The sequence below is a fragment of the Monopterus albus genome, unplaced genomic scaffold (assembly GCF_001952655.1).
Source record: "Monopterus albus unplaced genomic scaffold, M_albus_1.0 scaffold182.1, whole genome shotgun sequence".
NCBI lineage: Eukaryota > Metazoa > Chordata > Actinopteri > Synbranchiformes > Synbranchidae > Monopterus > Monopterus albus.
In genome coordinates, this window is record NW_018128062.1 from 984691 (window position 1) to 998512 (window position 13822).

Sequence of the window (13822 nt, forward strand, 5' to 3'; positions counted from 1 at the left end):
GCAAGGTCTCCGTTGTCTGTCGCAGCTGCAATGCCTGAACCCGGTGGTGGACACCGGAAGTAAGGGATGCCATCAAGCTGAAGAAGGAATCCTTCGAAGCCTGGTTGGCTTGTGGGACACCTGAGGCAGCTGACGGGTACCGGCAGGCCAAACGGACTGCAGCCCGGGTGGTTTTGGAGGCAAAAACTCAGGTCTGGGAAGAGTTCGGTGAGGCCATAGAGAGGGACTGTCGGTCGGCCTCAAAAAAATTCTGGCAAAGCATTCGGCGCCTCAGGAGGGGGAAGCAGTGCCCTGCCTTAAGTCTCTGGATGTTGTGGGGCTGTCTTGGCTGACATGCTTCTGCAACAGAAGCAGGAGCTTGGTTCGCATTGCTGGCAGTAAGTCAGACTTGTTTCCGGTGCATGTTGGACTCCGGCAGCGCTGCCCTTTGTCACCTGTTCTATTCATTATTTTTATAGACACAATTTCTAGGTGCAGCCAGGGGCCAGAATGAGTCCGGTTTGGGGTAGGGGTGAGCCGATCCGATATTAAGTATCGATATTAGCCCAAATCTGTAGATCGGATATCGCAAAAAGAGGGGCGTATAATCCGATCCGATACACTACCAAAAATTTGTTTTAAATTATCATATGACTGCTTTACGAGACATGAGCGACGTGTTGTAAACCAAGACATCAGATGAACAGTAGCTTCAACGTGATCGACAGGCATGAGTGAGACCGATCAGCGTTACCATGTCGGCTGTGTGGAGTTATTTTAAACTCAGCGAAGAGGACAAAAGCAAAGCTGAATGCAGTTTATGCAACGTGAGGGTTTCGAGGGGTGGCAGCAGCGCTGGAAACTTTAACACCACCAACTTGATTAAACACTTGCAAAAACATCATGGAAAGCAGTATGCTGAATTTATACACGCAACTAATGCCAAGAAGCGTGTCCCGCAGCAACAAACATTGCAGGAAACAATTCAGAAGCGTGAGAAACTCACCCCAGACAGGTCAACTGACATTTTAATTTATGGTTATATCCAGAAATTCATTGTGCTTGATGACCAGCCGCTTTCTGTTGGGTTCTACACCTTCATTTGAGTCCAGCTGTGTTTGATTATACTGATTGGACGTGATTAGGAAAGCCACACACCTGTCTATATAAGACCCTACAGCTCACAGTGCATGTCAGAGCAAATGAGAATCATGAGGTCAAAGGAACTGCCTGAAGAGCTCAGAGACAGAATTGTGGCAAGGCACAGATCTGGCCAAGGTTACAAAAAAATTTCTGCTGCACTTAAGGTTCCTAAGAGCACAGTGGCCTCCATAATCCTTCAATGGAAGACGTTTGGGACGACCAGAACCCTTCCTAGGGCTGGCCGTCTGGCCAAACTGAGCTATCGGGGGAGAAGAGCCTTGGTGAGAGAGGTACAGAAGAACCCAAAGATGACTGTGGCTGAGCTCCAGAGATGCAGTCGGGAGATGGGAGAAAGTTGTAGAAAGTCAACTATCACTGCAGCCCTCCACCAGTCGGGGCTTTATGGCAGAGTGGCCCGACGGAAGCCTCTCCTCAGTGCAAGACACATGAAATCCTGCATGGAGTTTGCTAAAAAACACCTGAAGGACTCCACGATGGTGAGAAATAAGATTCTCTGGTCTGATGAGACCAAGATAGAACTTTTTGGCCTTAATTCTAAGCGGTATGTGTGAAGAAAACCAGGCACTGCTCATCAACCTGTCCAGTACAGTCCCAACAGTGAAGCATGGTGGTGGCAGCCTCATGCTATGGGGGTGTTTTTCAGCTGCAGGGACCGGACGACTGGTTGCAATCGAGGGAAGGATGAATGCGGCCAAGTACAGGGATATCCTGGACGAACACCTTCTCCAGAGTGCTCAGGACCTCAGACTGGGCTGAAGGTTCACCTTCCAACAAGACAATGACCCTAAGCACACAGCTAAAATAACGAAGGAGTGGCTTCACAACAACTCCGTGACTGTTCTTGAATGGCCCAGCCAGAGCCCTGACTTAAACCCAATTGAGCATCTCTGGAGAGACCTGAAAATGGCTGTCCACCAACGTTTACCATCCAACCTGACAGAACTGGAGAGGATCTGCAAGGAGGAATGGCAGAGGATTCCCAAATGCAGGTGTGAAAAACTTGTTGCATCATTCCCAAAAAGACTCATGGCTGTATTAGCTCAAAAGGGTGCTTCTACTAAGTAATGAGCAAAGGGTCTGAATACTTATGACCATGTGATAATTCAGTTACTACTTACTACTTAATACTTAATCCAGTTTCACGTCTGTGTGTCTGTTTGAGGGCAGGGCCCCACACACACACACACACACACACACACACACACACACGGTGCATCTCAACTCAGAACAGAAAGCGAGTGTTTTGGCTGCATTCACACAAAATCCTTGCCACAGTGTTGTGCAGAAATGTGGTTATGTTCGTTCGTGCTTTAGAACATAACCACAGTGAACCCATCACAAAATAAAGTTATAATTCTCAGATTCATTTTGTTCTCACTGATGCTGTTCTCTCTCCTCATTCACTCTCTAGCTGTCTTTCTATCTTGGACCGCCAACCCACTCCCCCATTCTTCCTCATCCCATTTATACAGGAGGTGGCGTGAACACATCTTGGCAAAGATACTACCTCTCGTTGCAGTGGTATGGAGGGACCACATCGAAACCCATGCCTGTACCTTTTACACAGAATGGCAGAAAACCCCTGCACTGAATGGGCAGTGTAAAGGGGGCTATTTTCTAAATTTAGAAAAAAAAAACTAAGTTAAAAACTGTTCCATACCTATTTTCCTCATTTTTCAGAAATATAAACCTTTGGACTCCTAGAAATAACAGCTGCATTATAAAAAGTACTCCCTGGTTAAATAAAAGCCGAATAAATGCAACTAAGAGATGGCTGAACAAATAGCACCACAAGGTCAAAGGAAAAACTGAACAGTGCAACTCTTATAACCTAGTCCTTAAAAGGGAAACTGACTCAGTGCCAGATGCACTTCAAAGAGAGGGCCTTTTAAGTAATTCAGTTTCAAGTACCTTAAAACATCCAGTAAATTACCTAAATTACAGATGGAAATAGCTAGAGGTTCTCCCAGCAGATGTGTTGACGGAGACACCATCAACCATGTCTCACTCTCTCTCCACGATGCATGCAGAGCTGTCTGGTCCCCACAGATGATGCCAGAGGGCACCAACATTGTCCTGACACATATTTTACCATGTATGATGCATGTCAGCTATCGGAACCACTGGAAAGTACAAACGTGCCCTAATGCTAGACTGCACACCAGTGCCACCAGAATTCCCAGTTCTGTCTGCAATAACCCTCCCTGCCCCTTGCACCCAAAACCACCACTGTACACAGTTTTCCTTTCCATTTCTCACCTTCTATCCCTTCATCTCTTCCTACAATTCCACTCATTGCTTATGAGTTCTCCAACGTGACCACTTGCCTCGGCCTTTTCTCTCTCCCTCTGTGTTCCTTGTTCTTTTTGTCTTCTGAATCAGTCTTTCTTGTCCTGTCACACTAATAAGAGAGCAAGACTGGTCAGAGGTCTTAAGCTAAACTGTGTGCAGTGGCATTAAACACACAAAAAGGATGTTCCAAAAATATTAAGAAACCACAAACACAAAATAGTGGCGTGTGTTACAGCTCACAGACTGCTGCAGTGAGCATACACCCAGTAACATGAGAAAAACTCCCTTTGACAGGCTGGGCTACATCACTTTCTGATGTCTGTACAAGGAAGTGTTCCCACTACTTCAAAGAATTCTCCCTGCCTGCACATTAACGTGTTCAACCCACATCACAAACAAGTTGATTTACACAATTCTGTGTCAACACAGCCTCCTGATACCATCTGCTGATGAACACCAAATATGAAAGGAGCCAGCCAGGCCACATTACCCAGTTTGGCTCGGTTTCCTCGCTGTCTGCCACTCTGCTGGTGGTGGGAGCACCAGCTGCTCCATTGTTCCTCTGCTGGGCATTGATAGTAACAGAATGATGACTGTGATAAGACAACAAGATGTCAAGAAAGAATAATGCCGCACAATTCCAACTCACATATAGTAGCCAATTCTGATTATATTCAGTGGACATGTGTGGTGAACTACAGCTTAGCTGGAGCTGAAAGGTTGTTTAGAAAAGTGAGATGTGTCTAAACAGGGTGCTGTACTTAAACTGAGCTAAATTTTCAATGCTTTCACTGGCTGTTACAGAGATCAATCATATTAATGTGGGTAATATCATTAAGAACTGAGCACACATTTATTATGCGTCACATATAATAAAGTCTCCATACATTTTTGGTACTGAATGGTACTATACTGTATGACCACTCTCTATAATCATACACCTTTAAATTCCCTACTTCAGGGTGCTTTCAACTGGCATCAATGCAGACGGATAACCACAGGTCATGTAGTGTACCAATACAGTAGTGAAAAAGTAACAGAGGTTTGCTAATGATGTGAGATAACACATTTAAAATTATTACCCAACAATAAAGTATTTAGAATTATGGACTATATTGGAAGTGCAGTGAACTATTTTTTGCCTTCAAAATACGTCATCATTGCAATATCCAAAAATATATGTGATGTTTGCCCTGACTGCCTCTATTTTGGAAGGAGGTGCAGACTCTGAGGTGGCCCCCAAGGGAAACAGACACTGACAGCTGTATGAATCTTCTGGTTTTACGGCCAGCAGAAACACTTGGTGCTCAAACACAGGAACAAATGACTTTATAGCAGCCTCTGAGGGCCTTCACAGGCCAGAGCTTCCACATCAGCCTGATAGGAAAGACAGGCTGGTTAAAAGAGCTAGAGCTAGGAATATCAGGCATGCTGTGGTAACGTTCAGCAACCCAGGCAATATTTTCCTATCCTAATTTGCAAAACTCCCAGGTGGCACAGTGCACATACAAGAATGTAGCCGTACTGTGGCACATCATGTTCCAGCAACACCTTATAAATTTCAAGATCGGAGTGGTGTTCCAGCACCGACATGTCACAACATCCTGACAGATATTACAACACAAATTTCCTACTGCCTTTTCAGGGCTTGTTCTCGTGCTTTTATTTATTTATTTTTTGTCTAGATGTCTGCAGCTTGTGGAAAATGACGGGGGTTGTTACCACGCTACACTGCAGCTCGAATGGTGCTTCCCAGTGCTGACACTACACCGTTTAAGGGTCTGACTCCCAATGGGACCACCCATACTATAAATGAATCCTCCCAAATGAATGAAGGCGTCCGCATGGCATTTGTTAAGCCCTTTAAAGCAAGGGGAGGGGATAAGTAAATAACAATAACAGGGAAATGCAGATGGAATTGATACAAATGGAAACAAAATCTCAGGTCTCAGGTAAACAACTATCGAAAAAATATTTTTTAAAAATGATCTAGAGGAAAGGGGTGAACAGGAGTGGGAAAGGGTTAGAGAAAGACAGCAAAAACAACAAGAGAGGGATGAAAGAGGAGGATGGGAAGGCTGAGAGGTGGCAAGAGAAGGGAGGATCAGCAAAGTCAATAAGAGAAGGGAAGAAAGAAATAATTTAGAAAACACAGAAATGTCTGTGACAGTAAAGCTAAGCAGCCTACTTGCACATGCATGTAAAGGTCAAGTATTCGCAGACAGATGCACACATACACCTCCACAGCTGCTGCCAGTGCCATTTAGCCTGTCAGATGATCCAGGTCTTTTCTAGTCAGCATTAAGATGTGGCAATATGCGTCATAATAGCTGTAACAAAGAGATCCCTTTCCTTCTCTGGAAACCTGCCCAGCTAGGTGTGCTCAAGCTGAGGGCAACAGGAAGGACCTGCAGCTATGGCAAACACTCAGATGATAAGGACATACAGAAAAACCAGGTGTACACACATTTTCACTGCAAATGCTGAAATGAGTGCTTAACAATTTTTTTGCATAAATGGGATTTATGCAATTAAAACTCGAAGTCCCGAGATGGTACACCTCAATTACACACCAATTATGTGTGACCAATGAAAACCAAAAAGACAGGCAGCTCAGCTGGGACATTCAATAAACATTTTATAGTGAAGTATAGCTGAACATTCAACCTAAGCTCCTAGTTTAGACTGTTTGCCATTATAAAAATTGTTCTGGTTCTCTATAAAGTTGCTTTAAAGTTGTAGTTTGCTACATTTCCAAATTACATACCTGCTTCGAGTCCCCACAACATTCACACAATGAAGGAAATGTCAAACCACCATGTAAAACAATTCCTGAAATATTACTACTGCTTTAACTGTCTTCAAACCACAGTAATGTAATCGCAAAATAGCCAGTGGTGGAAAGTAGCAAGGTACATTTACTCAAGTAGAATTTTGAGATGCCTATCCTTTACTTGAGTATTTTTATTTTCTGCTACTTTGACTTCACCACAAATATTGTACTTTTAACTCTACATTTATTTGATAACTTTAGTTACTTTTAAGAATCACATTAAAAACATAACACTATAATCCTAATAATTCCTGGAAGCATATAAGTTAGTTAAAACTAGCTCCACCTTTACCAGCTGCAACATTAAACACAATAAAATAACATACATTCATGTGTAATGTAGCATTCTGCATAATGAATACTTTTACTTTTGGTATTTTAATTATATTTTGATGCTAATACTTTTGTACTTTCACTTAAGTAACATTTTTAACCAGGACCAATTTTAACAGTATCTTTATACTATGGTATTTCTACTGCACAAAGGGGCAGGCGTCGCTCTGTGCTCACACAGCAACAGCCTCATCATGGATAAACCTCCTGAAGAAAGAGACCAGAGCTCAGGTTGGTCAAACAGTCTAAAAAGAGAAATTAAACATTTCATTCTGTTTTAATGTCTGATAATGCAAATATTACACAAAATTAGTTTACAACAAAAATAACATTCCCTGCAATTCTGTAACTGTGAAAAGCCCAGATGGGATTGTTTCATTTAGAACGGGTATAAGGGAATAAACTAAATGAAATTTTTGATGGCATTTGTCTGTTTTGTATTATATTTTGTTATAAATTTGTATAATATACAGTATATATAGTCTGTTTTCTCGATGTTATACAAAGTAGTTTTAAATAAACAAACGGGATTTCTCCCTAAAGTAGCTTTACTCTAGATCAGCTTCTTCCTGTGTGAAATGGAGACCTGCATGATATGTAAAAGGATATAAAAAATATGTTTATATTAATTCATGGGCACAGGTAAAAACCAACTACATGCGGGCAGGCAGTGAGTAAAATAAACAATTTGAATAAAAATAAATAAAGGTGCAGCTTCTTTTAAACATCTAATCGAACATAACCTTATCAAACCTAATTAAGAGATACTTTACTCCCCCCCCTCAACTCATGCCTGGCTAACAGGACATCACTCAGGCATCAACATAGGGTAGGCATCAGTGTGTCAAACTGGATAACCTAAAGGCAAAAATAGCCAGTGGGGAACACAAAATTGTGGACAACACAATCAAAGACCAAGTCAGACATATTGGAGACATTCGGTGTGGTTACAGACTGTGAGAACAATGTTATCTGTGGCTTTGCACGTTTTTAAATAGGGCCAACGAGTGCTAGCATTTGATAGCCACAAGCTAGGAACTTCTTCACTAAGGGAAAGGTGGCAGAGCCTAGATGCTGTGTCCATCGACAGATGCTTTTCCAAGAACACAACTCTTAAGCACTTTAAAATAAATGACTGTGTAGGTTAAAGTCTGTTTTAATTACTAATAACTCTGGGTAACAGGCTGGGTCCAATACAGAGCTTTGTGGGTATGGGTTTTCAAAATCTGACCCATGCAAGACACTGGTGTGAAGTAACTGGCAGCTTGAAAAACGATGCTTTCAAAGTAGCATCCCTAACACTGCCCAGGCCTCCCATACGTAGGGATGCACTGATTGCAAATTTCTGCACCAATTCCAATTGTGGCCGATTCCGGTTTTCTTTCTTTCTAAGAACTGTCACTGACAGCATAAACAAACATTTTTGTAACTTTTCTTTAATGAAAATTTTGGTTGTAATAAAAATAAACTAATGATCATGTGTGTCTCTGTAGATTTGATTGGCACAGAATCAGATACCTCACACAGATTGGCCGGTCACTTGTTATGGCTGGTCCAGCTGAACACTGGCCAATTTTGATCTCCAGCCAATCGATAGATGCATCTTAACCAAAGTTTGCTATTTTGTTTACAGAGACGTGCCCATGCAGCGCTACTGAAAATACAAAATTCAAATGGAGATCTCTGAAACAGGAAACCAGGTAAACATTACCAACAACACTTAAGTGGAAAAAACTCATTGATGGGCCAAAAGTTACACCGTGTATGACCGTCTTGTTTTTGTACTGGATCACTAACTGTGCATTTACAGTGCCTTGCGAAAGTATTCGGCCCCCTTGAACTTTGCGACCTTTTGCCACATTTCAGGCTTCAAACATAAAGATATAAAACTGTAATTTTTTGTGAAGAATCAACAACAAGTGGGACACAATCATGAAGTGGAACGAAATTTATTGGATATTTCAAACGTTTTTAACAAATAAAAAACTGAAAAATTGGGCGTGCAATATTATTCAGCCCCCTTAAGTTAATACTTTGTAGCTTATGGACGAGTGGCAAGAAGAAAGCCATTTCTTAAAGATATCCATAAAAAGTGTCGTTTAAAGTTTGCGACAAGCCACCTGGGAGACACACCAAACATGTGGAAGAAGGTGCTCTGGTCAGATGAAACCAAAATCGAACATTTTGGCAACAGTGCAAAACGTTATGTTTGGTGTAAAAGCAACACAGCTCATCACCCTGAACACACCATCCCCACTGTCAAACATGGTGGTGGCAGCATCATGGTTTGGGCCTGCTTTTCTTCAGCAGGGACAGGGAAGATGGTTAAAATTGATGGGAAGATGGATGGAGCCACATACAGGACCATTCTGGAAGGAAACCTGATGGAGTCTGCAGAAGACCTGAGACTGGGATGGAGATTTGTCTTCCAACAAGACAATGATCCAAAACATAAGGCAAAATCTACAATGGAATGGTTCACAAATAAACATATCCAGGTGTTAGAATGGTCAAGTCAAAGTCCAGACCTGAATCCATTCGAGAATCTGTGGAAAGAACTGAAAACTGCTGTTCACAAATGCTCTCCATCCAACCTCACTGAGCTCGAGCTGTTTTGCAAGGAGGCATGGGCAAAAATTTCAGTCTCTCGATGTGCAAAACTGATAGAGACATACCCCAAGCGATTTACAGCTGTAATCGCAGCAAAAGGTGGCGCTACAACGTATTAACTTAAGGGGGTTGAATAATTTTGCACGCCCAATTTTTCAGTTTTTTATTTGTTAAAAAAGTTTGAAATATCCAATAAATTTCGTTCCACTTCATGATTGTGTCCCACTTGTTGTTGATTCTTCACAAAAAATTACAGTTTTATATCTTTATGTTTGAAGCCTGAAATGTGGCAAAAGGTTGCAAAGTTCAAGGGGGCCGAATACTTTCGCAAGGCACTGTACATACAGACAGGTATCGAACAAAAGGAAAACCCAAGATAAAGTGTCTCAGTAATGTGCTGGGCCACCACGTGCCACCAGAACAGCTTCAATGCTCCTCGGCATTGATTCTCCAAGTCTCTGAAGTCTACTGGAGGATCAACACCATTCTGCCAAAACATATTCATTTGGTGTTTTTATGACGGTGGTGGAGTCGCTGTCTAACATGTCGCTCCAAAATCGCCCATAGGTGTTCAATGAAGTTAAGATGTGGTAACTATCAATGCCATGCACATGATTCACACCATGTAGTGACCCCTCATATCCTATGGATGGGGGCACTGTCATCTTGGCAGAGACCACTGGTTTTTCCTTTCATTTGTCACATCTATATTTTGTTCATTGGAAATATATTTTGGTATGCATTCTTATTAACTTACAAGCATCATTCTGAATTGAGGGCAGCCAGAATAAATTTCATCCGCATCCAAATCTTTATCAACTTTATCGCCCCACAGAGATGAGATTAGAGTAAAGCAAGACCATATAAAGTAGTAAACTGAAAATCACTGGCATGCTTTGTAACCTAACACAAATAGTAACTTCTCACTAGCATAAAACAAAGCAACATTCACTCTTCCAGTGCAGGGGGTGACCTCACCTGTTACAAAGGGGCAGGGAGTGAAGTTAATCAAGACTAAAATCTGGAGAAACCCAATAAATTACCACTTTGTAGTCCATAAACGAAGTGCTTACCGTCTCCCTGCAGCTGCTGCATCCATGCACAAAAAACACTTTCTAAGCCACAACCAGTCCTTGCCTCTAGAAAAAAAAGACTAGCTTGACTACTAATTACAACCTCTGGAAGAAAGGTGTCAGTGCTGGGACTTTTAACCAAACACATCCTAAAAGTATGCATTTGGCAACAGCTGGGCATGTCTCCTGTTCAGAGCAGGAGGCCGGTAGTACATGTGACCACGACAAAAAGAAAATGTATCTCAAAGCAAGTGTTGTACCCGGTACTTTTTACCATACGGACTCTGAGAGACGAGGCAGTCCAAGTATCCACAAAACAGTGCTGATTTATTCCATGAACACAGGTAAAATTAACATTACACGCTCAGGTATCTTGCACCTCCAAACTGCACGCAGGCAGATGAAAGATGAAAGACCCTGAACCCACCAGGCCTATACATTTATCTCTTCGGTTGGGCTAGCCCCATACTACACAGAAACGTCAAACCATGACGCCGCCTGATGTGCCAACTTTGCAGCTGGCCATAGCAGTAGTCAAAACATGAAGTAAAACAATGTGTGTGTGTCTGTTGATTAACTGGTGTGTAGCTAAAAACATTCTCACACAACCTCTAGTGACATGTCGTGATATTAAACATAAAAAAAATATTATGGCTAAGGCTACAGTTATACACGTCATAATAATAATATTAAACATCCTGTCTGCTGACAGTCATCAACTCTTCTCTCTAGTATCCTTGACCAGATGTACCCTGTAGAAACTCATAAGCATGACTAAGCATTTAACAGTCTAACTAGACATCCTATCTCCACTAAACATTTCTAACCAATATCTATCTGACTAAAAATACCTAACACAAGTATACAGTGGTAAGGCTAGGATATACTGTATAGCTGAGAGATCAGATCAGGGCCTGCATCTTCATGGTCTCCATGTTGTTATCATAGAGAGAGACTCCATCCTCATCACAAACACAGAAGATGCGCCGTCTCCTAAAAATATGCCTATTCCCCACACAAGTACTGGTAACACAATGGGATAACAATGAGCACAACTTTCAGAACATACACTAATCTAAGTATCCATTCATGAACTGACAACACTATATTTCAGTTAATTCAATTAACTGGACAACAAATAAAAGGACCCATCCAAGAGCTACTGAGGCAAGGAAAATCTGAGCCCTATCTGTTTAGGACTTGTCAGTGAGCTCAGACCCAACAGTGTGAGCTACAAGAACAAATAGTAGCCATGCAGTTGCAGGCAGACACCTAGATAAGAGTTACGAGGCTATTGACTTCACTGATAAGTAGATTGAGTCAGTGTGGGAGGGTACAGTGGGACAGGCCCTTGTTTTTATGAGAACATGAGACACTGAGGTGATTGCAGACACCGACTCTCTTAACAGGCTGATAAACCACAGGCCACTTCCACAGTTTGTCGGACTTGGTATGGCCACTGTAGTGTCACTACACACACTTAGTCTCTACACCTGTGCCTTCAGCACCTCCACAACGTCTCACATGACCCATTTATGGCTGGGAGAATCAGTGAGCATGTAAAGGAGTATAAGAGATTCATTATAAGTGAGCCATTCAAAGTCATCTGTTAAAGATACAAGGAGTTAATTTAAACTTTTAAAAAAAGCCACTGACCTTGAAGGACCACATCTGGTGAACAAACCACAGAATATGAGGCGGGGAAAATGAAGGTTAACAAAAAACTTAATGTTAGTTTGTCTCACACAGAAATTGATACTATGGTGTGAACAAAATAAATGTATGTAAAGTAAATGATAATAGCTAGCTTGCTAATTAGGGATGGGCAATGGGATGATGCCATCAACCATCAGCGATGCTGAGCTGCCATTGTGATTTAACCCCAACCCTTGTTGAATAATTACAGTAAACTAGTGCTTCTTTGTCATTCCGACAATACCAACAGAATGAGATGTCTTCACCAGTAAAACTATCCGCTGATCTCACGTCTACATATGATGGAAATGTAGCATATTCTGCAGGATGATGTATACGCAAATGGTCATGAAGATCCATCATCCGTCATCATTTACAGTATATGACATAAGAACAAATCCTGCATTTTCCTTAGCATTTGTCTCGACCCGTCACTATTATCACTGTGAACAGCATACCTGAAATGCTGAAACAGAAAGGTATGAGCGTATGTAAAAGTTATTACTACCTAATTTCACAAAATTAAGTGTTTCAAAAGGGAGACAAACTGCCTTAAAAACTATCCAGAATAAAGGTAATGACAATGGATACCAGAAAGCTCTGAGATATAGGTGACACACATTTCCATTTCACCAAGTGAAAATGTAACATTTTCTTTTAGAAAAAGTAAAGTTAATTCTGATTTAAAAAAACCCCTCCCAATAGACTACTAGAAAATATTAGAAATCAATAAAACGGAAGGACGTATCTCTGGCACTTATTAGTCTTGTTTCAAATGCTTTAGGGTGGAAAAAAAATTGGATTTGGGGGTGATGAAATGTACTCATTAGCAGCAGGTCAAACTGTTGTGTCTGTATCATGACCTTCAGCACCGGCAGGAAACGGTGTGAGGCAGCTCTCTATATATAAAGTTGAACAACAGAGACGACTCAGTGGAAGGCAATCTTTGAGACCTCAGGATTTCCTCCACCAGAGATGTCTCAGGAGACAGAAAGATAATAAAGACAGCTGAGGACATTGTGTGGTAGTCAAACCACATATAAAATTCACTGAAATACACAGAGTAACTTTCATAACAAACACCTACAGAACACACAAACAGGTCTTGAACACCCACTCTTTCAGTTGTACAAATAACCAGTCACAAACTCATTCTCACACTTCCCTACAAATCACTTTCCAAACTGCCACAAACTGTTAAATCACAGTCTGAATGTCACAATGCAATCCCATCAATGTATAAACAGACTGCCTGGCACCAAGAATCTACCCAGACAACACAGTGGTTCAGACATAAGCTGAAGGACTGAGCAATGATCAGATCAGTTGCATGTGAAGCCCACTGGCACCACCCTCCATTCAGGTGGGGGGTGGCTGAACTGTGCTGACACACTGCTCATCCACCTAATATTATTCGAGTCAGGCGTATTTGCTATAAAGACAGGAAGGTTGGAGCAGTCACTACAAGAGACAGGCAGGCATACACCACAGTAGACATATAGATACGCCTAAAAACACATCAGGTCACCATGAAATTTGCCATTACACCATGAGCCAAGGTCAATGCTCCATCACTGTCAGCTACTATAAGTAGCATTGAAGTAGAGAAACGATGCATATGACAACTAGGCAAAATGACATCTACTGATATCTTCATCAGCAAATTCATGCCACTCTGTGGGCTCCTCCAAACCACTTCACCCATTTCAATTTGTCCCTGTCTTTCTCTCTCTCACCCACCCCCTTGACTTATTTCTCACATTACCTCTTACATTATCTAAAACAGTTTTCAAACATGAACTCCAGACAATGTCTGCAGAATCAGGTCTGGACATTGTCCAGA

The 13822-nt window shown here is 41.7% G+C and overlaps 1 protein-coding gene across 3 annotated transcripts in view; it reads right to left on the bottom strand.

The window, feature by feature from the left end:
- The window catches only part of cdc42bpab (CDC42 binding protein kinase alpha (DMPK-like) b), a 78117-nt gene that overhangs the window by 49786 nt on the left and 14509 nt on the right, over positions 1-13822 (bottom strand). Inside the window, exon 1 of one of the 3 annotated variants that reach the window (XM_020616948.1) lies at positions 3403-3454. The exons of the other annotated variants lie outside the window; for them this stretch is intronic. Coding sequence (XP_020472604.1) covers positions 3403-3439 — 37 coding nt within the window. The 5' untranslated portion in view covers positions 3440-3454. Of the gene's footprint in view, positions 1-3402; positions 3455-13822 lie in introns of those variants that run through there. 3 annotated transcript variants of the gene reach the window in all.